Source organism: Dendropsophus ebraccatus, chromosome 3 (genome assembly GCF_027789765.1).
Source record: "Dendropsophus ebraccatus isolate aDenEbr1 chromosome 3, aDenEbr1.pat, whole genome shotgun sequence".
In the NCBI taxonomy this organism is placed as follows: Eukaryota; Metazoa; Chordata; class Amphibia; order Anura; family Hylidae; genus Dendropsophus; species Dendropsophus ebraccatus.
The window spans coordinates 13,113,909-13,139,947 of NC_091456.1; the positions used below are offsets into that span (position 1 = coordinate 13,113,909).

Genomic DNA, 26,039 nt, shown 5'->3' on the forward strand with positions numbered 1-26,039 from the left:
TTTGATGATATATTCCTATTATGACAATGACAGCTCTTCATAGTATAAATACATAGCACTGGTATTGATAAACCCATCCCAATGTGTCTATGCTGAATAAAATAAAATACGAGTCAGTGTAATATACATGAAGAGTCGATGCTGGCTTCTCGATAAGGGTTCTTAAGGATACAAAATATATTGTATGTGATGTCATGCAAGGAAAATCGAGTTCTGAGCCAAAGTCACGTATTCAGTTGTTTTTTTTCCCTCTTCATCTGTTTTTATAGATTTGAGGCAGTTTCTAGCAACAAGGCGGCCTCTTCAGATTTCTGTCAGCGACAGACAGCGCATTTCATTTCATGGCAGCTTAATTTTTGTATTGGGTACAGACAAGCAATCTCTCATTATGGAGCTGAATTCTAAATATATAAAATAAAGTCAATCTCTTCTTCATCTTCTTTTCTTTCTCACCAGCGTGAAAAAGAAAAACATAAAAAAAACAACAACAAGAAAACATTGAAATCATATAGAAAAAGGACATAATTATATGTTTTTGTCATGCTCGTAAACCATAGCCCATGTCGCCCTATGAGAGGACAACCGCCCAACTGTGTCCAATTACAATATAAGCCGAAATACGAAAGAAACTCCAATCATTTTACCATAGCGCGAAACCCTTCGCGAGTAAAGAGCCGAAGGGTCAAACGGCCGGAATAACAAAGTAAGTCATCTTAAGGCGATCTCGAATGATGCTGCCGGTAGCGTTTCTCTCGAGAATTCCTCGGGCATGGATTTTCTCTACCTTTACAAAAGGGCAACCCTGTTAGCGGAGGTTACTATACTGAACTCCGCGGCTTAACTTGGTTGAGGAGAAAGTGGCACTGCTATTTTAAGACAGATCATGGGTGACTGGAGAAAGATAAGGAACGCCAAACAGTCTCCTCATTTAAATGCATTATGGAAATGTGAGCTGTCAACACAAGCATTCCTATAAATATGCTAAATAGACTTGGCGGTCTCCTGCCAAGGCATGAGGGTGGCAAGGAAGAGATGGGGGGAGAAGGTGGAGGTGCATGAAGCCGTACAATGTGTGTAAAAGCATGTGGAGAAGCACCGGTCATTATGTGCTGGTTACACTTCTTGCTCACTTGTAAGCTACAGTACATGTCTACATTATATTATGTTAGCTGATAGGACGTTCTTATGTGACTACTGAATGTAAACACAGCTCATCTCCATGAGGTCTACAACATGTACGGTGGGCTTCTGCCTTCAGACGTCTTAAAACAACACATACGTTTTCTGTGTTTATAAACCCAAATTATTTATTGATATAGCTGGAAGGTGCAGGTACTGTACATTAAAGCGACTCTGTACCCACAATCTGTCGCCCCCCCCAAACCACTTGAACCTTTGGATACCTGCTTTTAATCCAAGATCTGTCCCTCCTTCCCACCCTCCTTATCATTAGGAATGCTCCAGGCAGATTGCTTCCTATTCCCTACCTGTGGCAGCCCGGCATATGGGCTGGATCGTTAATACACCTGACGTCTTTTCCCTCGGCCACCTCCTCCCCGGTCCCAGCAAAAAAGTGCCCCCTCGCTGGAGTACCCCTTTTAACAAATTCACCCTTCTGCAATAGTCCCAGTATTGCAGCTACTATAGTTTTGGCTGTTTTAATGAAATTTGCAAATTGAATCTTAACAAGTTTGACCCCAAATTCGTGAAGCTCGCGAAATGAATTTCTGGCTGCTTTGCTCACCACTACTTGGGCCATTTGATGTTCCTTGTGTTTGTTAATCTTGTTTTCTGTCCTTGTTTCACATTTTCCCAGGTGAGGAACCATCTCCATGGTTTTCTGCAGTTGCTAAGGGCTGTTCAAGACAAGTAGGCAGTGACCATTGGGACAAGTTCAGGGTTCTCTGTCTGTGTCCGCCCTATCCCATCCCTGGCTGAACTCTATCTGCGGTTTTGACAACCACATTGTGCCCTACAGTTGTTGACTCCTTTACAGAAAAAATGTCCTCCCCAAAGAGGAAGAGTTATAGCAGACACAGGACTAATCACGGACACACAGTATGCCCTGAGCTAGATAGCATATCAGGGACTGACGCCCCTTTTCCTGGTACATAGAAGTGGGATCAGACACCATGCTAAAAACAAAAAGATTTATCTTAAAGGGGAACAACCAACCTGCTGATCGCCCCCTATAGCAACGGGGAAGCTGAGAAGGAAGGTATGTGTTTTACCCTCCTCCTCAGCACTGGTTCCACGATGTTAGTCAAGGAAAACTCCACTCTAAGGTACCAGGGTATTAGGATCACTGCCTGTCATCCTGACAGCCTCCTCCATTTATTATCATTAGAAGTGGAGGGCTGCACCGCAGTGCTCCTAAGGGTGTTTCAGAGCAGAGTCTACCCTGACTAACAGCGTAGGACCAGCGCCGAGGAAGAAGGTAACTCACAAACCTTCCTCCTCAGCGTCCCTGTCGCTATAGGAGGCAATCAGCAGGTTAGATTAGTCTAACTTGCTGATAGTTCCCCTTTAATTAAAAAAAAAAATGGAAGTGTCCCTAATAAATATACGAGGACAAGGAGGTGGCAAGTTGACTTAAAACCCTGCAAAAAAGACAGCTATTGTGTTGAAGATAGAATCACTGTCAGAAACAATTGGCCATATGGGAAGATTAATTAAAGTCTTATTGATTTGTTGAAGGATATATAAGACGGGAGTGATCTGTGATGTAACCTTCAAATAATCTCCCAATTTGTCATCGAACCTTCGCACAAAGCTCCATCAACCAAATCATTCATCTTTCTCATGGTGTCAATTTAGGGTCCTTATTCAACTTCTGATATACCTCTGTGTCACTTAACTGGTGTCTTGTCTCCATCAGATATTTGTCAGTGTCTGCGATCACCACTGCTGTACATATTAGCTTCCTTAATCCATGTTTCTCCTATAATGAAAAAATATAATGTTCAAAAGGTGCATGCTTTAAAAATCCTTGTTTTTTTATTAGAACAATACTGATGTCTTTATAGGGTGAACTGAATGGGACTGAAAATCACTGGACAGGTCTCGGTCAAAAAAAAAAATCTGTAAATTAGTTTCCATATGAAAACAGTCCAAAGGTCTCTGTATAATAATATAATCTCAGTGTCTGATAGTGTAATAGAAAATATTTACCTCTATGCTTAAAGAGGCACTGTCACAATTTTTTTTGTAAGGAAATCAACTGGGGTTGTGATCGCACGCAGTTCTGCAATATACTCCCTTTGTATTTTATGTTGTACAAATGGCCACTAGGTGTCACCTTTCACTGGGCATGTATACTGCTGCTGCACATCCACATTCAGTAGCAAAGACTTCTGAAAGTGCTTGCACTGTATGGTCAGCTCTCCCTTCACACAGCACTGAAACCTCTGTAACCGCACAGTGACATTATACAGACTCAATTATTGTATAATAAAGAGCATTGTCTCCTGGTAAGCATGCAGAGTTGATAATATAATTAGGAAAAGTTGATAATATATTTAGCCTAAGTTAATTGTCCTCAGCTGATAAACAACCTGCATGATGAACAGATGTCTTTCCTTGTGTGAGCGGCAAAGGACGGGAACTTCCTGTGCTTGGTCTCTTTTTTTGAACAGAGAAAAGAACAAATATCTGCGTAAAGCACAGTTTGATCATATGTATCATGTTTAACATAGAAAAAAATAAAGTAAGTTTTTCAAAACTGTGTGCGATCATGTAAAAAAATGCGTCTGGTACGCTTTTACTAATCAAGCAGCAGCTATGGTTGTATAGCGGAGCCCTGCTCCATAGTCCCTGATTATTAGTCAGTGCAAGGCATGTCCATCAGTCAATCAGGGGCTGAGATGCAACACTGCTGCACTCTCTCATTGGATGCAAACAAACTTTTATCATGTGGATAGGGAATAAATGTTCATGGTGGCAAAACCCCTTTAAAGTGACTCTGTACCCACAATCTGACCCCCCCCCCCCCCCAAACCGCTTGTACCTTCAGATAGCTGCTTTTAATCCAAGATCTGTCCTGAGGTCCATTCGGCAGGTGATACAGTTATTGTCCTAAAAAACAACTTTTAAACTGGCAGCCCCGTGCCCAAAGGTCAGGGCGTAGATTGTGAATGCATTAGCCTGGCACAACCTCTCCGTCCCTCCTCCCCGCCCTCCTCACCATTAGAAATGCTCCAGGCAGATTTATCAGCTGTGTCAGCACGGCACATGGGCTGGATCGTTAATATACCTGTGCAATGTTCAGACAGAAGAAAATGTTCCATTGGCATTCCTAATGATGAAGAGGGTGGGGAGGAGGCACAGGGCTGCAAGTTTAAAAGTTGTTTTTTAGGACAATAACTGCATAACCTGCCGAACAGACCCCAGGACAGATCTTGGATTAAAAGCAGCTATCTGACGGTACAAGTGGTTTGGGGAGGCAGATTGTGGGTACAGAGTCACTTTAAGAAATTGCTGGGACTTTTGATTTACTGTATAGAAAGAATTATGTCGCTCATTCCCTTGCTGGAACTGCATGACACCAACAACCTGTAATAATGATCATATAGGCAAATGCGTTCTCATTACATTGTATGTGTGGAATGCTATTTAAATACATTATAATTATCAGATATAAATCATTAGGAAACCTCTAACAATGTATAGGGATAATTATGTGTTTTATCTTTCATTATCTGTAGTTTTGAGAAATAGCTGTTTTTTTTCATCCCAGTTGCCTCGTTCCTCTAGTGGTAGACATAGTAAGTGGAAAAGCTTTAATGTGTCACTGTCGTTACAAACTCACTGGGCATGTATACTGCTGCTGCGCATCAACATTCAGTAGCAGAAACTTCTGAAAGTGCTCGCATTGTATGGTCAGCTCTCCCGTCACACAGCACCGAAATCTCTGTAACCACACTGTTACATTATACTGACTGAATTGTTATATAATAAAGAGCATTGTCTCCTGGTAAGCATGCAGAGTTGATAATATACGTATCATCATCCAATCACACTGCAGCAGTGTTGCATCTCATCGCATCTGACAAAATGCAAAATAAATGCAAAATAAAGTACAATATAAGTACAAAATCATAGTGAACAGTGCATGCTCTGCTGTACTTTATGGATGACTGGCACTGAAGCACGCCTGGGCATGGATTTTAATGCTAAGATGCAGACTGAAGGGAAGAGAAGTGGCTGGGATCTCATAGGGCTGAATAGGAGTAATATGAAGATGAAAAAATAAAATCTTATCTGAAATATCTTTATTTATGCATATATCCACATTTTGTAGCACTTTTATGACTTTATAATGCTCCAGATAACCCTTTTTTCATAAGAAATCTTAGATCATAAAAAAGGCATGTTTTGAAAAAAGAGCTCCCATTAAAATCAATGAGAGCTTGGAAAAAAATGTAAAAAAAAAAGCCTGAAAAAAAATCACATCTGATCCATATGCTAATAAGGTGGGTTGGTGCAGTGGGGGTGGGGCTACCACCCACAGTGCACTTATCCCTTCCAGTCACACCTCCCTTCTAATGAATATTCTTCCAGTGCTCTGCAGCAGTGAGAATCCGCGTGACATCACTGCAGAATACTCCCCAAAATTTATTAGAAGGGGCAGGCCGGCAGGTGTACTGAGGACGATGGTCCCGCCCCTAGTGCACCAAAACACCTCATTAGCATATGGATCAAACTACAAAGTTCAAAAAATGGCACTGATGATGAAGCTAAGAAACTTACCTTTAACCTCAGCGCCCCCTATAGGGACATATGAGCAGGTTAGATGCTTCTAACCTGCTGATAGTATCCCTTTAAATTATTCAGTTTTTACTCTCATAGTATGTGATATTACTGTGCATAAAACATTTTATATTTTACTTAATACTTAAGTTTTGTTGGGGAAAAAAAATCTGTAATTGGATGCAAATCACTATAGATGTATGCCTATGAAGTAAATTGGCTGTTATTATTCCTTACTGCTGTGTATGTGCTCGGCTTTAACGTAAACTCCTGTACTTACCTTTTATTCCATATTATGCTTGGTAAATCACACCATTATGAACGTTACCTACGTTTTCAACCATGTATAATTTCTGTAAATAAATAAACTGCGTGGGTGTGTATATGTATATGGATTTTACTTTATTCTGTGACTTTTCGCAATTGTATTTACTTACTTTTTATATGGGATTAGGCGGCAGGGAAACTCTTTTTGGGAAAATTGGCAAACAATAGCCGGTGTTTAGAAGTATCCATGGATTACAGACTATAATAGGGGTATCTCTGGCTGGCATGCTAATATGGGCACCTATGTGATCATGAGGGGTCCGACTTCTGACCCCCTCCCCCCACCGATCTCCATATAGGGCCCGCTGGCTCTGTTATGAATAGAGCTATGGGTACGGCATGTGACCCTCGGCTCTATTCATTCCTATGGAGCCGACGGAAAGAGACAAGTACATCGCTCTTCCGGCGTACTCTGCTCTTTCCATTACTCCATAGGAATGAATAGAGCTGTGGGTCACATGCCGTACTCCCGGCTCTATTCATAATGCAGAAGGCGGGAGGTACAGAGGTCGGACCTCCTGCGATATCCTACTTTTCATGTTTCCTGTGGTATTTTCGTAGAATATCCCTTTAGGGTATGTTCACACTTACCGGATTCGCAGCTGATTTTCTGCTGCGGATCCGCAGCAGATCTGCAGCGGATCCGCAGCAGATTTTATTTCAATAACTGAACACAGCATCAAATCTGCACCATCAAATCTGCTGTGGATCCTGTAGGTGTGAACACACCCTTAATGGTATATTTAATAGAATTCAGGGTGAGATTATAAAGAAAAAACATGTACCTGCCTTCCCACCAATCCTCTGCCAGTGCCACTGTCCATGCTGCCAAGTGCATCCTGCTCTTCTCTCAACACGCTATGGCTGCTTAATCATTGGCCATAGCAGAGAGATGCCTCAGCTGCCAGGAGTTGGCTAAGCTGGCATCTCCTAGGTGTTGAGATGAGAGCAAGAGCGCCAAGGGGGACCGGCAACAGATCAACGCCATCGGTAGAGAATTGGAAGCAAGTGATAAGTATGTGTTTTTTTCTTTACCCACCCATCGAGTCCTTTAAATATAAAATTTACTGTCAGGAATACAAGTTGGTTTAAACATAGCCTTTTTGTTTTGGTGCATTTGCAGCATAAATTGTTTTTTAACTCAAAATCAGGATTACGTAGAAAGAACTGCAACTATCTCCTATGAAATTTTGGTAAGAAACATGTGGCATTAAATGCCACATTTACAGTTGAGAAAATTTCGAGCACCCTTGGGTTCATCTGACCCCGAGCAGGCAGCATTTGATTAGTGGTGACTACTGAAGTTTAATGCAGCCCTAGAGAGTCCTGGAAACCACGAATAGCCATAGGCCATAGGCTGTATCAGTGTTCTCCAGGACTTCCTAGGCGGCATCCGACTTTAGCAGCCACCGGTAATCAAATGCTCCCCACTTGGGTTCCCACACAATGGGTTGGTCACAATGGTTTTGTATGGAACTGTCCATGGTCCTGTTATGTCGTTGGTTGATACTTCATCTGACTTAGACTTGAAAAAAGTAACCAATTGTGGCCCCAAGTATAACATACTACAATGTTTTTAAAATCCTTTTCTCCTTTAAGTGACTAGAGCCTTCACCTCATTTCTCACCCTGTGATTCCCCTATGCACACTATATCACCAGCTCTCTAGACTTATAGGTAATATGTAACATTTATTCTTGAGTGTTTTTTCCTATTTAAAGAGACAGTACAACTTGATTTACAGTAGTTATTGAAACCATCTAAATATTTAGGCTGGGTTTCCACTACATTTTTTTTGCACAAAAATGCATCCGTTTTGATCCGTTTTCCCATTGACTTCCATTATAAAAAAAGACGGATCAAAACTCATGTTTTTTTAACGTACACAAAAAACTGGTTGACCTGATTTTTATATACGCTAAAAAAAAAGATCCATTTAGTGATAATGTTTCAAGGTATCCAAATAAATAGCTTCCTATTCCTAAAATGATGAAGGTTGTTAGTCGCCTCTTTGTTCATCCATTCGCTGCTCTGCATATTAATTCCGACAGCTATATACGTCTCTTCTACTCTTTCAGCAGTCTTCTTTTTGCGTGGTTAGTAATGACATCTTGAGTTGTGAATCAGTCATTAACAATGATCCAGAGAAGGTGTCATCCCGCTGAGGTCTTTGTGCATTGTTAGGTCTTTGATGCATTGCTAGCTGTCATTGGAGATGCGCCGCTAAATCATTTTCCCTATATTCTCTCTTCTGCAGGGTCAAAGCTGCTCTTGGCGCCAAAGTGATTGCTATGAGAGTAGATGACTCTGAACAATGGAAAGTTCAAAGACTGATGGAGAATGGAGAAAAACACACTACTGTCACTCTAGACTGCTTACGGCAAAGTCCCTATACCCAGAGCAGGTATGTTAATCCGGAGGAAGGTCTATTTATTAGGCTGATTCTTCTCCGATGGTTATTTATCATACACTTCAGTGGTGGAGGGGAAAACTTTCTTGCAAATCATCATAGTGTAAAAACGAAAGTCTTTGTATTGCTTAACCTCCATGAAGTCTTATTGTTGCTGCTTTGTGGATAAGGTTCTTGCAGTATGTTATGTAGATTAAGAATGATACCATATTGCTAAACAATGCAAATAAAATGATAATACTTTTTTTTTTTTTTTGCTTCGTTGGTAAAAGCATTTATATTTTCTGCAAGTCTCCTTATGTATCCAGAATTTTGCCTTGTGCCTTTTCTTAAAGGACAAAGGACACAAACTCTAAAATCGTCAGGCAGGTGTGTGTGTCAAGAAAATAATAAGTAAACTCACCCCTCCTCATGCCTCGTAGCGCCGTTTAGGGGTCCTATTCACAGCAGCCAGGGTTCTGCATCTCTGCTGGCTGCAATGTCCCACCCCCAACAGAGTGATTGCCTGCTCAGCCAATCAGTGACTGTGGCAGGACATCACCCCAGTCACTGACTGACTTAGGGGGAAACCGCTCAGCTGGGCCGGACATTGCTGCTGGAAAAGCCAGGTACGTGGCGTACCTTGTTTCCAGCAGAAGTTGGCAGCCGGCTACTGTGAACGGGACCCTGGAGCGACGCAACGGAAGCGCGGGGATGGGCAAGTTCACTTGTGTATTATTTTCTCTCAACCCACCCCCCTGCCTGCCAGTTTTAGTGTTCGTCGGACTTCCTTGTTAAGTAACATATTCCAAGATATATATTTTCTTATTCCAGGTACTTTTTGCAGCTTAGTTTAAAGCAGATAATACAAAGCTGTCGCTCTTTTTAAAAAATAACTAACTTACTAATTAAATAAATAAATAAATAAATAAATAAATAGTAACATAAAAGTATGTCTGTAAGATTTTCCAACATATACCATTATTCAAAAGCTCAAATAAGATAATTGAACCTCGAGCACGCTTGCGTTCATCCAAACCTGAACATGCAGCATTATCGGTGGATGAATAAGTTGGATGCTGCCCTAAGGCTGCTTGAAAACGTAGATATAGCCCTAGGCCATAGACGGTATCCATGTTTTTCAGGACTCCCTAGGGCTGCATCCAACTCCTTCATCCGCTGGTAATCAAATGCCGCGCGCTCCGGTTTGCTCAAGGTTCGCTCATTTCTAATCAGCACCCAGACATTGTGGAAGGGATTCACTTGTGTACTTTACTTGAGACAGACAGAAACTATTACATGTTTCATTACCAGATGGAGGATACATGAGAAAGAAAATGAACCAAACAACAGAATGAACATTAGAACTAGCAGAACTATGCATGTTAATACACATAAAGACTTAACACAGCACCACCTGCTGTCTGTATGATATAGGTCCTCCAACAGAAGCTGAAACTCTTGTTAGTATTTTAACATAAAATAAACTAAAATACCACACAAAATTAAAAAAAAAATAAAAATAAAAAAATAAATATATATATATATATATATATATATATATATATATATATATATATATATAAAATTAGGATTCCAGAAGTGTAGGGAGAAGTGGTGTTACTGTATTCCAGCACAATAGACTCCACCATTAGGTCACTTGGATCTATGAATATGTTTCAGTTATGTATCAGGATCTTTCCCAGCATATATGCCAAAGAAAAAGAAAAAAATCCAAGTTACCCTCAACTGTATGTGTTATGTGCTATTGAATATTCTATGCTTACTCTTGGTGGGACTGCCATAATCACAGACAATAAGGGCAGATAGGTATCAATAATAGGTTGCAATATGCCTAGAACAAGGGGAGTTCTCGTGGCATAATGGCATCACGCCATTGGTAATGTTCAATATGTTATATAAGTATTTTATAATGCTTGAAGCTTCATTTTTTTCTTATACTAACTTCTATGAGTTGAGAGTCTGTCATCCCTTTATTGCCTTCCAAGCTAATGGCACTGCTGGATGGATATCAATAAAAGCATTCAGAACATATCTTTGTTGAAACCTATCTAGTTATGCCAACACCTCAATAGGGATTCAGGGGATGACAGATTCACTTTAAAGATTTTTAAAGGTTTTAAAGAAAACATAAAGTCTTCCTACAGCCACCACTAGATGGAGCTGATGAGCTGACATGCATACAGCATCATCATTGAATTTTTTTTAGTAAGCACCATGTTGTGGGGTAACCAGTATGTAATGTATGCTATGTCTGTGCTAGGAGTTTGGAGCTCTCTATCAGAAAAAAGGATCACTTTAAATATATATTAAGAAATTCATCAGAGCAGATTTCAAACCTATTTAGATTAAAAGAAACCAAAATGCTCTTCAAGGGTGGACGTTCGCTTTCAATTCAGCTGTATTCTCAACTCATGCTGTCTATACAAATCTGAAAATAAAATGTCTTTGATAATAATTAAATGGTTTCTGCTGAGATCGGTCTGCCTGGATTCTCTGCTGGCTACCACCACACTGACTACACTAATGTTATCGTAGATACACAAATGGTAGCTTCTGTTTGATTCTTTTGAATATGTGTACTTTGATTCTGTCACCACGGAAAACAGCTGTACTATAACTTTTTTTTTTTTTTTTTTTTTTACAAAACGGGGCCGTTTTCTTACAGCTTACCTTTTACAGCTATTAGAATCCCAGTTACAGGGGAACAGTTATTTGGAATGTGTTTTGTGTTGAATCTGGATCTACAATTACCACTAGAGATGAAACTTTTCAAAAATTCAGTGCGGCAGGTTTGCCAAACTTTGATGTAAAGCTCGGGTTTGTCTGAATTGACACTTTAACCAACTGCCCTAAAACAACAAAATAATTGCAGATATTTTGCTGTTTTAGTGTGGTTCACAAAGTTCACATTCTATTACCTGTTCACACTCCCCCTGTGTTCTCTTTCTCTGGTGTCCGGAGTCCCTTGCAGCCACAAAAATCCCCTTCAGCCAATCACTGACAATAGTGACAGCCTGCTCAGCCAGTCACTAGCTGCGGTGCTGTCTAGTGTGAATTAATGATTGGCAGAGCCAATCACTGACCGAGATGGGACAGCACCACGGCCACTGATTGGATGAGAGGGCTATCAATCTCGACACAAAATTGACAGACTGCTAAGCCAATCACTGGCTGTGGCGCTGCCTCGTCCCAATTAGTGATTGATTGAGCAGGATGGAGGTGGCTGGAGACATCGCAGACCTGGAGGAGGACACTGGGGGAACAAGGACAGGGAAGTATACCTTTTTTTTTTATTATTTTTTTTTTTAGATATGCAGCTGCCATCCTTACAAACTTTTTCCAAACTTTTCAAAAAGTTTGGTTCAGTACCAAACTTTTTGCAAAGTTCAGAACAACACTCCATTTGGAAAATTTGGTTCGCTCATCTCTAATTACCACCCATGGCCGAAGAACAGTGGTCCAGTAATTTGGCATCCTAAAAAGTAACATTGTAATCATTTGGGTAACTGTGATAGGACAGACTGTAAGCCCCACTGGGTACAGCAACCAAAGGATGAGTGGACTAGATGTGTAAATCACTGTGTAAATCTTCTGTATATTGGTCTTTTTAGCTGTTTGTCTGTCGTCTAGACTATAATACCATAGGCTTTTTTCCTTATTAGATGGTCTGTTTGTCTATTTCTGCAGTCTTTTCTTAACGAACTAGGTCCAGAAGTGATCGGCTCCTCTGTAGGATTTAGATGTTAAGCCTACCTTTCTATCACTCTTTATGCCATTAAGTGATTGCTTTGAAAGCTGTAGGACTTGGCAGCGTTTTAGTAATGGTTAACCTTCCCATTAAAATTACTGCTTCAGTCAGAGAAAGGCTACTGTTAAAGTCTGTGGTCTGCATCTGCCCTGGGAAGTTCATACCTAATGTTTAGTATCTATTACAAAAAAAATAAAATAAAAGTCAACATTAACATTCACTATGTAGAACTTTAACTTCCTGTGTCCAAACGAGGCTTATGTGTGGTTTATAGATTACCCAAGATAGGACTGTCAGCTACATATCTATCTGCCATTCAAACTATTGGTATTATAAAAGTTAAATCTCGGCACTCACCATAATGCTTCATAAAATTTATTGTAGAAAAAAAGTTCATCACAAAAATACAACGGCAACAGGACGTTTCGGCGTCAACTATGAGATAGTTAAGGAGGGCTTGATGCTGAAACGTCCTGTTGCCGTTGTATTTTTGTGATGAACTTTTTTCTACTATAAATATTTTGAAGCATTATGGTGAGTGCCGAGACTGAACCTTTTCGTATATGTTGCAACGACGGAAGATGAAAATGTCCATTTAAGGCATCACAAATATGAGATTAAACAGACCACAGGAAAATTTTTATGCTCAACCAATCATATAATTCTTACGGATTTCAAGGCTCTTTAGGTAGCTGAGCGTTGACAGGAAAACTAGTTCCAACACGAGGGCATGAAAGAGCAAGCAGGTTTCCTTCGAGGGCTAAGAACCCCAAATGTTTTCCTGGGGATCCCAGTGTTGGTGGTATCTTGGAGGCCTGATGCCTTCTGTCTTGCCCGGAAACAACTAGTTATGAACTGGAAGAGGATGTCCATCTAGGACCGCCACAGGTTGGTCTGCAGCCTGCTTAGGGACTATTCCATCATGGACTGCTGAAATGTCAATGAAGAAGAGGACTGAGCCCCCTTTCCCATGGGGTTTCAGTTTTTCAATAAAGCTTCGGCCCATTATATACTCTCTGTATGCTTATTGTTTGAAATGTTAGCTTTATTAGAGCTGTAGTCCAGGGTGTATTATGTATATTGTGGGGTCTTTAGCCTTGTACTGTGTATTATGCTTCTGTGCTAAGTGCCTGGTATTTATTAAATACTATCTCCTGCCGTGTCTTTAGCCTGCACTGTGTCGGAGGACACCATATATATGGATTTAGATTATGGATATGTAAACATAAGCCGATCCATGTATATGTAGTGCAGGTTATAAAGTAGTGTCCTGAATTGTCTAGGTGACGCCTCCATTTTAGTTTTGCAGTTATCTACAAGAATGACCCTAAGGGTGGTATTACATGGGACGATTGTTTGGTCATTAACGATAAACGATCTCAAATTACCACTATGATAAACGATCTTAAATCGTTCACCCTATTACACAGGACAATGATCGTTGCTTATGGTCGTTCTTGTGCTCGTCCTTTCCTGGCTGAAAGACCAGGGAACGACCAAACAATGTGTTGTTACACCGAACGCTGTTCGAACGATTTGTGAACGATCAACGATGAAAATAGGTCCAGATTCTATCAAACCATCAACGATTTCTCATTGGTCGTTTAATCGTTGCCTGCTATTACACGAAACAATTATCGTTTAAATCCGATAACGATCTAACAATTTTTCAGCGATAATCGGCCCATGTAAAACATCCCAAGGGCACGTTCACACTGAGTAGTTCTCGTGAAATTTCAAGCAGAGTCTACACCCTGGACTCTGCTTGAGGTTCTGCCTGTTCTATTCATAGAATAGAATGCCTCGTGTGCCCCCTTTTCTCTTATGTCAATTCTTTTGGTGGAGAACAGAGGGATCCTATTTGATGAATAGGACTGGCAGAACCTTAAGTAGAGACCGAGGCGCAGGCTCTGCTAAAAAATTTTTCAAAAGAATTACTCACACATCTTTTTTGTGTGGTGTTTTTCTGGCCTCCCCCAAAAAAACGCAGGTTGGCTTTATACGATTGTTCTGCATTAAAATACGCAATTGCATATTTTTGAAGCGTGAAGCTACATGCGTTTTTCACACAGGTTGTTAACAACTGATGCTTTGCTAACAACAAGCTTCACGCTTCAAAAATACGCAATTGCGTATTTTAATGCAGAACAATCGTATAAAGCCAACCTGCGTTTTGCCTGCTTATTTTTAAGACTGATTCACGCAGCAAATACGTCAAGTGGGTTTGTACCCTTATGGTGCGTTCACACCTACAGGATCTGCAGCAGATTTTCTGCAGCAGATTTCATTTAAATAACTGAACACAGCATCAAATCTGCTGCAGATCTGCTGCAGATCCTGTAGGTGTGAATGCACCCTCAATGTGTTTTTTTTCATGCGTTTTTTTTTTTTTCAATCATTTTTGACCTGTGTGAATTATATTTTTTGTGGTTTAGGCATTTTTGTGTGCTGAACTTTTCTTTTTCCCCTCTGCCATCACATAACCTAGCTGCTGGACCACAAAAGGTGACAAAATGCCAGGAAAAAAAAACCAATACTCACAGCCATGGTATTTTTGAGACAATCACAACAATCCCATTGAATTCTTTGGTAGAAAATGCGCCACAGTTTGCAGAACTCCCCCCCCCCCCCCCCCCCCCCAGCATTCTGCATTTTGGAAAAACTGCCAAAGAGCCTCAAAAATGCGAAAGAAGAACGAAAAACACCAACTTAAAAATCAAAAACAAACGCCATGTATATACGGCTAATCATAAACTTCAATTGACGTCCAGTTAAAATCTGGCTGCTGGCGTTTTTGCCCCCAAAAAACAAAAAAAAAACCATGGTATTTTAATTGGCGTTTTCCCAACATTTTAAGGTGGTGTGAAGCTTTTTTGGCAGGTTGGGACTTGGGAACTATATGCACAAAAGCATCGCCTCTTCCCATACACAGATCTGATGCACTCTATATTCCATAGGCTGATAGTGAGGAGAAAGTTGCATTCGATGCATTTTCTGAAGAGCGCTCGGCTTCCATCCATTTTGTTCGGTCTGTTTACTGAGTACTTAGAATGTTGACAATATTTTTTTTTCCTTTTGGCAAGAAAAATGCTACTGAATATTGTTAAATCCACCATCATCCTGGTGACAATCTGTTTTCTATAGACTTAGGGTTCCCGACGTATGTTTGTAATGATGTAGGGAATGTTTTAGACTCTGTCAGCGTTCTGTGACTTTCCTCTTTCCACTGTTGGTTTTACAGTCAGCTGCAACGCAACCCCCGGGAAACAAACTAAAAACTAATAGTATTATGCTGAACAGATGTTAGCACGGTAACACATATGCAAAGATTCTTAAACATACATTATTGACGAGAAGAATATGCCAAGGTGCACATTATTTTCAGAACATTTTATTTTTAGCCGGCATGTGCTCAGCTCTGAGTTGTTTCCCTGTAGGAATTAAAAAACACACAGTGATGGTAATTCATTGTCCCGAATATACACACCGAGACCCATAGATGAATAAATTATTATAAATCTTACATGACTCGGTAAGGTTGTGTTCCCGTTATGGGAACATGCCGTCAGAAGTATTTTTACTGTATGGCCAGGGAGAGGTTGGATATAGACGCCACCGTCCACTTACCTCCCCGGTTCCAGCGGCTCCCATCCCGCTGCCGCTTCCTGGTCTGAGCTGCCTTGAGACGTCACGTCTCAAGCCGCAGCTCGGACCAGCAAATGGCAGCAGGACGGGAGAACAGAGCTGCGCAATCCGGGACCGGGGGCTGGAACCAGGGAGGTAAGTGGACGGCAGCGTCTATATCAAACCCCTCCCCGGCCATACAGTAAAAGCACCCCAGCCCAGAGTACCCCTTTAAACATCATACAAAATGAAGTGGATTCTTATTGCTTGGAATTAAAGGACAACTCCCGCGGGACCCCCCCCCCAAAAGAAAAACACAGACACACACAGACACCATACTCACTATCCCTCCGGTGACGATCGCCACTCGATTCACCCACCGTCCGCCTCTCCGACGCCGCTGTCTGCCGTCCAGCGATGTCTCTGACTTCCGGGTCCTGGGGACGGAAAAGGCTGCCAGTGCGCTTGCGCATCGGCAGCCTTTTCATTGGCTGGAGCGCATCACATGGCTTCCAGCAACCTCAGCCAATCAGTGCTGAGCAAGCTGGATGCCATGTGATGCGCTCCAGCCAATGAAAAGGCTGCTGGTGCGCAAGTGGGGGAAGGGGGGGTCCGTAGTGGGGGAAGGGGGCCAGACCGGTTATTTAACCACATTACAAAGTTATATAACTTTGTAATGTGTGTTAAATAAGCTAAAAAAAATTTCGTGGGAGTTGTCCTTTAAGGGTGATTGAAAAGTAAATAATAATGGTAACAATAATAACTTAGACAAGTCTCCATTTTTCTTTTGGGTCCGTTGTTTGTTGTTTTTCACGCTGTACTATGACTGGTATGTTACATCTGTCTATGATATATATATATATATATATATATATATATATATATATATATAAATGTTATTTGTGTATAAATATCTCTTTATGCTTACTTACTGTATTTGCCAGCTTTGACAACATTTTCTAGCTTTTTCCAATTTGCATAATTTAATTAATATGAAATTATTAAAAATGTTTCACACAAAGGAAAGGGTTATTGTGCTAATTAACTATAGTTGTGCTTTCTCAAAATACTTTAACAGATTTGTGCAAAAGTGTGAAACGTCTGTTAATGGAAGCTCTGTCACTGTTAACAGACTTAAAATAGTCATTTAGTAAAACGTACACATGGGTAGATTCTTCCTAATATTTGAAAGCTAATAAATTCAAAACTTCATAACATAAAGATACTTTAGAATATTCAATATTCTATTTTAGTATGATAGTACACAGGTGAGTTGTATTCAATATTATTAATAGTCTCCTATTGTCGGAGGGATTGTCGAAATACTAAAGGTCGGAATTTATGTGATGACAAAAATAGTTTCCCAGTAGGAAGCTGAAAATCAGATAATGGTTAGAGAGAATGAGTTGCTGATTGAAGACCAAGAATAATGGGTGGGTTGGGGACATTAATAGGTTTCACAATTACAGTCATAAGTCGACGTCTTAGTAACCGTACATTTTTCCTTTTAGTTGTAAGAGTTTTCCCAATAATCTGCTGCAGGGTGTAACATCTGGAGTAGTGGATCCGCTGGACCACCTCTAGCTGTGACGTATGCCGCACCAGGGAGCGGAGTCTAAGGGTCTTCACTAGAGATGAGCTAACTGTTCGGACTTTTGGTCCAAAAGCAGTTCGCTCTCTCGTTATGCCTGGGATTCCAGCCGCATAGTTGCGCTCCCGGGAATATGCGGCCAGGATATTCCAGGGAATCGATGTTGAAATCCCTGGAATATACTGCCCGCATATTTGCAGGATCGCAACTATGCGGCCGGGATCGGAGGCATGTCGAGAGAGCGCCGATGCTGTCGGACCAAAAGTTCGAGGGTCCACTCATCTCTAGTCTTTACCAGTGCCCACCGCAAGGTAGGATGGATTTGCTGCAGCAGGCAACCCCCAGGTCACTACCTCTGGCGTGGGTCACTGGCGGCAGTGGACAAGGTGCATTTGGAGACATGTAGGAAGGCTGGAACACAGCAGTGCTCACGGCTGAACCGGAATAGCAGACACAGGCAGAACCACAGGGAGCAGGAAACAGGAATGGCAGGAATCACAGAGAGCTGGAACCACACACTGGGAAGCATGCAGAGGCTCCAACAGGAAATGTCAGCACAGGTGCTCTATTTATAGGGCAGGTGATTGTGCACTAACTAATTAGGGATGCACTGTCCCTTTAAATCTGTGGCAGCTGGCACGCGCACCAGCCGGGACAGGTGAGGCTCCCCCAGTGGCTGAAGTGACAGCAGCGCCAGGCCCCTGCACGTGGGCTCTGGCATCTGCAAAAGACAGCCGTCAGGGAGAGCGGGTGCACTCCTAACACAGGGGATTTTAAATTTCCACAGAGTGACAGCCTGCAGACCATCGCTAGTGTTATCGTTGAGATGTTGGTGTTTTAAGACAACGATCAGCCGACATTGTGCATGTTGGCTGATTATTGCCTTTTAACATGACCTATCATACCAAAGGATTATCGCCCAGGACGGCGCGTAATTGGCCAAGTGCGGCCGATAATTGTTTGGTGTAATAGGGTCCTTAAACTATACAAAGCCTCCCTATTATCTTTTAGCTGATGTAGTCATTCTGCCTCCGGCCTCCTATTAGCCACTGAGTGATGATCTTTGCATGAAGTTTGGATGAGTCCGACTGCTCTCATCTACATATAGACAATTGGGCGTCAATTTCTCTATTTCTCATAGCATCGCCTTCAGGAGCGGGGGTGGGGGAGGTGGGGGGAGGTTTTATTTGGGGGCTCCACCAGGGGGTCGGGCGGGATCTGCCCCGGGTGCCAGGGTGCCAGGTTTCCTTTTAAGGGGATTATCCAGCGCTACCAAAAACATAGCCACTTTCTTCCAGAGACAGCCCTACCCTTGTCTCCAGCTTGGATGGGGGTTTGCTGCTCAGTTCCATTTAAGTGAATGCAACTTAAAGGGGTTATCCAGTGCTCCAAAAACATGGCCACTTTCTTTCAGAGACAACACGACTTTTGTCTCCAGTTCAGGTGCGGTTTGCAATTAAGCTCCATTCACTTCAATGGAACTGAGCAGCAAAACCCCGCCCAAACTGGAGACAAGAGTGGGGCTGTCTCTGGAAGAAAGTGGCCATGTTTTTGTAGCACTGGATAACCCCTTTAATTACACTTTCTGTAACAATAAAAAAAAAAAAACTTGTTGGGGTTCCTGATACTCCAAACCCTTAAACCTAAATAAAAAATGCAGGCAAGCTAAGAAATTTTTGGGAATTTTTTGCTCTTACCCTGATGCTGGAAAGAAGAGGTAAGATAAAAAGGTGCAAATACAGAGAGACAAACACTGACGGCTGAACGATTGTTCTCTTGCTATTATAATTATTAACACAGGAGTGCCAGAAATATCTGATGTGAAATTTTGTAAAACCTTTGTGAGTGCTTTTCTTGCTTATTAGCATGCTTCTGCCAGCCCTGCCAATCACAGCGCTCCATTCTCCTCACATTTGCTGTGCCAATATGCACAGATTTATAATTATCTATAGGCACTGTAATAAGAAATGTGGCTCTATTTATAGAGGTTCCCAATCACAGTGCATTGAGTGATTGCGTTTCTAGTGTGATCCCGTTCAGCATCTGGTAGGAATTTATCTTCAGCTGCTTCATAAGTAAAACATAAAGATGTAGTTATTCAGAATAATTGCATAGCCACCATTATTGATTTACAGCTTGTAGAACAGTCACTAGGAGTTTGGTAGTGTGCCCGTATCATAGCAATGCACCGACTTAAAAATCACTCAAACCCTGACACAAAAGGTAATATCGCTAACATTTCCTTGCATAATAATAATGTTTTTAGGTCTTCGGAAAGTTTCCTTGATAACATTCTTCGTATATTTCATATTGGTTGCAGAAGTGGTGAAGGCAAGTCAGGTTCACATGCATATGCAATAGAGGTATGGTTGACAAATGCATAATGATTGCACCAAAATCATAGGCAGCTTATGGCTATGTTCACACAGCGTAAAAGTACGGCCGTTGTTGCAATCGGCAACAAAGGGCGTACTTTGTACGAATAGCTACACTGCATGTTCTTCTATGGGATTCCGGCCGGAGCGTGTACACATTGTATACGCTCCGGCCGGAATCCCAAGCGGCGCCTCAAAGAATTGACACATCAGTTTTCTGAGGCTGCTATTCATTCAATAGCAGCTATAGGAAACCATGTCAGTGCACACTGTGGAGCGAGCGGCTGCTATGGGAAGTTCTTATGTGGGCACGCGCCGATGCGCAGGCATCAAAACTCTGCAGCCATAAAGATCATCTTTGCAGAGACCGGACGTTCCTCGACCCGGCCGGGTCACAGAACGGCTGGTACAATACGCCATGTGAACATGGCCTATGGCCTAATTTACACCCAGTCTTTTTATGGCTGTTTGATGACTGTTCTTTTTTTTTAAGGTCCATCATTTTGAGGGGAAGAACAAAAACAAAAAACGGGTGTTTTTTTGCAATGATTTCGGCCTCAAAAAGTAAAAAAAAAAAAAAAAAATGGTTTGTGAACCTAGCCTATGTATGTTCTATTTTAACCCTTTAAGGACATGGCCCATTTTCGTTTTTACGTTTTCGGTTTTTCCTCCTTGTGTTTAAAAGGCCATAGCACTTGCATTTTTCCACCTAGAAACCCACATGACCCCTTATTTTTTGTGTCACTAATTGTACTTTGCAATGACAGGCTGAATTTTTGCATAAAGTACACTGCGAAACCAGAAAAAAATTCAAAGTGTGGTGAAATTGAAAAAAAAAAACGCATTTCTTTTATTTGGGGGAAATGTGTTTTTACGCCATTCGCCCTGGGGTAAAACTGACTTGTTATGCATGTTCCTCAAGTTTTTACGATTAAAACGATATATAACATGTATAACTTATATTGTATCTGATGGCCTGTAAAAAATTCAAACCGTTGTTAACCAATATACGTTCCTTAAAATCGCTCCATTCCCAGGCTTATAGCGCTTTTATCCTTTGGTCTATGGGGCTGTGCGAGGTGTCATTTTTTTGCGCCATGATGTGATCTTTCTATCGGTACCTTGATTGCCCATATACGTCTTTTTGATTGCTTTTTATTACATTTTTTCTGGATTTGATGCGACCAAAAATGCGCAATTTTGCACTTTGGGATTTTTTTGCGCTGACGCCGTTTACCGTACGAGATCAGGAATGTGATTAATTAATAGTTCGGGCGATTACGCACGCGGCGATACCAAACATGTTTATTTATTTATTTATTTGTTTACTTTTATTTAAAACCTGGGAAAAGGGGGGTGATTCAGACTTTTATTAGGGGAGGGGGCTTTTTACTATTAACAACACTTTATTTTATTTTTTTACACATATACTAGAAGCCCCCCCTGGGGGACTTCTAGTATATACACTTGGATCTCTCTGGTTCAATAAGTTTTTATTAGGATTTTTTCAAAAGTTTACAAATGCTGACATAGGCATATAAAGTAGCACATAAGTAGCATATACAACGCTGGCAAGTCGAACCAAAAGCAGGTACTATGGCATAGAAAATGCTAAACTGTGACTAATTAGAAAACATGGCTATGCATCAAAAGCTACTCACACAGCTGTAAGTCTGCGTCCCAGTAGTCAGATAGAGACTAAGAATTTAGCTGACCAGTATTGCAAGAAAATGAAGATTACGCTAAACGGTAAGCTAGCCAATGCAGGAGGGCATCTGACCCTGGGACGCAAAGCACAGATTAGATAGAACAACCAAAAGGAAATTCTAAAGGGTGGCAAATATAAAGCTATAGATAAAACAAACAAAAGGAAACTCTAAAGGGGGGCAAATAGAAAGCTACAAGGGTATGTGCCGAGACGCTAAGGGGCATCTACGGCAAAAGAAAGAACATGAGGGGTATACTGTCCAGCCTAACAAGGGACCAGATGGTGTCCGAGCGGATGAAACTCAGTCCAGGTTCCAGGTGTTGAGTAATCTCTGTCCATCTTCCACCTGCGTGCACATAAAGTCTCCGAGGAGAGGTCCGTAAATATTTCAATGTCCCGGTATTGCTCAGGTAACCTCTTACCCTCTCTAGATGTTTGCAGGAGTGCGGACTTTACATGGAGAAAGTGGAGTCGAACAATGGTGTCTCTGGGCGATGAAGCAGGAAAATGTTGAGGTTTAGGAATTCTCCTCGCCCAGTCCACAATTATTTCCCGATTAGGTATGTTAGGTAAGGAACGCCTGATTAAGGACTGAATAAAGGTGGGCAGCTCCGATGGAGTAACTGTTTCCGGAATATTACGGAGTTTAAGATTATTCCTTCTATTAAAGTCGTCTTGTCTCGTGATTTTGGCTCTCAATAAGTGGGTTTCCTCCTCCAACCGTCTGCACGCTTCCGACAGAGCATTGTGGGCCTCAATAGTTTCACCTAATTTGAGTTCCGCCAACAGAGCCCTGTCCTCCACCGCTCTCACCGGAGAGGACAGGGAAGAAAAAAGCCGATCCATTCCCATCAATAATGAATCTCTGAACGAGATAAGCCAATCCTTGAGTAGAGGGACAGGTAATGGAGGCATATAGTCAAGTTGCTTATCAGTGTCCTTCTTTACCTCTAATAAAATCAAGGAAGTCGGAACATATGCCCCTGGTTGTGATGGCAAGGAAGGACAAGGGCATAAGTTAGGAGGCATTGAGACGGCTTCCGGTAACGGAGGGGGATCAGAAACATTTATAACAGTGACCGGGGGGAGTATGTGGTGAAATTCAGAAGCCAGCGGGGAAAGGTGCCCAGTCTTATTGGGGGTCCGCGGTGCGGAAAGATCCGGAGCCACAGAAGAGGATATTGTCGAGGGCGGTAAATCGGGATTCAAATCCAGGGTCCCCGGTATAGTCACATCCTCTGAAAACAATAGGGAAAGGTCCGCGGTAGAAGAGGAGCGAGAGCTCGGGGATTCTCCAGTTGCTAATAGAGAAGCGGGCCGCGGAGACCCTGTCGGCGGGTACCCTGGATTGTGCTGTGCATCAGGAGCCCCGGCTTGGCCAGTATGAGAGTTCAAAAGTACCTTTCTATTTTTCCGGGATCGTCGTTTAGCTGCGCGGGATGGAACGGTATCACTCTCCCCCGTCCTCTGATGACAAGCTGAAAGTACAGAAGGAGAAGGAGATCGCAGTGTCTCCAGCATCTCGGTAAGCAAAGCCTCCCGCCAGCAGTCTGTCACAAGACCAGCGCCATCTTGCTTTCCCCCCGCCGTCGGTAGAGAAGATTGAGCCTTCCTCCGGGCTGCCGCCGAAGCTTTTTTCGAAGTAGAGGACATCTAGATGGGTAGAGGGATCCTTCAGGAGTCTCCAAACTGAGATTAGATAAGGAACAGAGCCGTGTAGTCGCCGGTATAGTCCCGGGAAGCTGGAGCTCAAGCAGGACACGTCTGGTCACCTCGAGTGCAGACCACGCCCCCCCACACTTGGATCTCTCATTGAGATCTCTGCAGCATAGATATGCTGCAGAGATTCATGAGATCGGCACTCGTTTGCTTTCGGCTGCTGCAGCCGAAAACGAACGAGTGCCGAGCCGAGGACGGCGCCATCTTGGACGCGTCCCCGGCCGGCATCAGTAACGGAGATCGCTCCTCCGGGACAAGGTCCCGGAGGAGCGATCTCCCCCACTAGACCCCAGGGAAACGTTGCCTCCGGTAATCGGAGGCAGCTGTCAACTTTGACAGCTGCCTCCGATTAGCTAATTAGCGGGCACGGCGATCAGACCGTGCCCGCTAATAGCAGCGGTCCCGGGCTACTCGCGGCACCCGGGATCGCAGCACTTCAAAGCGGGGCCGCCGCGCGGCCCCGCTTTGAAGTGCAAGTGCGGACATATGACGTACCGGTACGTCATATGTCCTTAAGAGGTTAAGAAATACTTTTTTTTTTTACCTATTGAATTCAATTGTGGGATACCTAAAAAAAACCCCAACAAATTATATGTGGGCAAGAGCAATAATCTATGGTTATTGGTAATATCATGGGGTCTTCCCATTTCAAAAATGGTTCTGTAAATCATTCATGAAATTTTTAGAGATTTCAAATTGCGTATACTTTTTGTTGCCCCAGGTGGCTAGTCACTGCTTGTCTTGCCCTTATATTATTTATATCTTTAAAAAAAAAAAGGAGTTTGGACACCATTAGTGTTATGTAATATTTAAAGGGATTATCTAGGGAGCAAATAACATGTCTTCTGCTTCCCGGTGCTTACTTCCACTCTTACCAGGTGTCAGAAGTAGTCACCAGGGAACAGAAGACATACTGTACGTTTTCTGCTTCCTGGAAAAACCTTTTTAAAGTCAAGTAGTGGAATTGCATGGCGTGAGATTATGGGGTGAGATTATGGGGGGAGTAGTGGTCACTGTTCTCTTCTTCCATAAAGCACAGATGGTCCATTGCTTCTCCCCAGAAGTGCAGTATTGTTAGGCAGCAGAGTCAATTTCTGTGATTCTATTGGCTCTGGAGGACCATGTGATGAGGGTCCTGAAGAGCACCGTCAAGGTCTACAAAGGAACATGTGACCCTTAGTGTAACAAACTAATAGGAATTCAGAAGTTTGGGTATTGAAGTTAGCCCCGAAGAAGGGGGCCAATTAGAAAAGACTCTCTCACTGCCAAGACCGCCCAGTGCCATGACACGTTCTGCTTGTTCATCATGTAAAAAAAAAGCCTAACCCATAGCATCTTGTTGTCATAGACTTGCAAAAAAGGAAACCCTGTGAAATTGTAGAATTTCAAGGTAGTTGGATCAAATTTATAATGGACACTTTGATGCCCACTGAAAGTCTCACTGATAGGTATGGACCTGCTAATAACCACACATGTTAATGACTAGGATCTGTTTTTCTATAGAATTAAAAAAAAATAAAAAAAAGAATAAACTTTTAAAGTTGTATTTGAAAGAACAGTTTGAGAGTACAAAAGTTAATATATGGCAAAACTGGTTCTGTAATACACTCGCTAAATTGCAATCAGGAGCAATCAGATTCCACTGTGGAAAAGCTATGGGGAAATCAAAAGCCTTATGGCCTCCCTGAAGCCCGTCAACAGGCAGAAACATGGAGCCTAACTTTACAAACTCTGGTGTCAGTTTGGATTTTTGATATGTACCTTGCAGCAAAACTCTGGAACATTCCGCAATGTATATATGCAGACTTTTGTATACAGTGGTGCCTTGGATTACGAGCATAATTCGTTCCGGGACCGCGCTTGTAATCCTAATTCACTCTTAAACCAAAGCAAATTTTCACAAAATAAATTTTAGAAATGCAGACAATTGGTTCCATACCCCCAAAATAATGATTAATTATTCTGAATAATGATTTGGAAGGTGATGGAGACTTCCTGGGTCAGAGTACAGCGCTGTAGAGCCCGCTATGCAGACCATGCCCCTCCCACACTCCCCCTCCCACCCAGTACAGGGAGTTCTTACACCAAAGCAATGCTCTTAAACCAAGTCATAATTTTGAAAAGTTGTGAGCTCTTAAACCAAGTTACTCTTAAACCAAGGTACCACTGTATCTAACTTACTTGTTACAGAAAAGATTTCAGATTTTAGTACTTTAAGGTTCTTTTAATAATTTTGTTCAGTTTGATGATGTTGATGAATTTGTTCCCATTTAATTTTTTTTATAAAAAAGTCAGCATGCTGTTTTTAAGGAGAAAAAGGTGGTGGTGGGGGGGGAATTTATCAAGACTTAAATCTTACGCGCCAACCTTAAAAAATGTTTATCCGCCGCCACTGAAATCAACGCCAGTTTGGAGCCAACCTAAATTGTGATAAATGTGATGCATGCCGAGGCCAGGCCCTTCTGAGGGGAACCACGGCCACTGCCATACCCTCTTTCGGGGGAGACTGCAAACATGTGTTTAAATGAATGATCACTAAAGTCAATTGCAAACTTCTTTTAAATCACATCCCCTGTTGATTTAGGTTTTGAAAGTTATAATGATTGTACCTATTTAAAGTGTCACTGTCGTATTGCAGAAATCAATAGTCCAGGCGATTATAAGAAACTTTTAAAATTGGGTTTATTAGGCAAATCTGCCATTATCTGCATTCAAAAAGCCTTTCCCCATAGGTCAGAGAGGTCAGTGCTTACTTCAGAGGAGATAGCCTGGTGATGTAGCTGTAAA

General features: G+C 42.0%; 1 protein-coding gene across 1 annotated transcript in view; it reads left to right on the forward strand.

Moving 5' to 3' along the window:
- TMEM132B (transmembrane protein 132B) overlaps nucleotides 1–26,039 on the forward strand; it is a 425,771-nt gene that overhangs the window by 176,644 nt on the left and 223,088 nt on the right. The window contains exon 3 of the mRNA XM_069960965.1: nucleotides 8,332–8,478. Coding sequence (XP_069817066.1) covers nucleotides 8,332–8,478 — 147 coding nt within the window. The remainder of the gene's footprint in view (nucleotides 1–8,331; nucleotides 8,479–26,039) is intronic.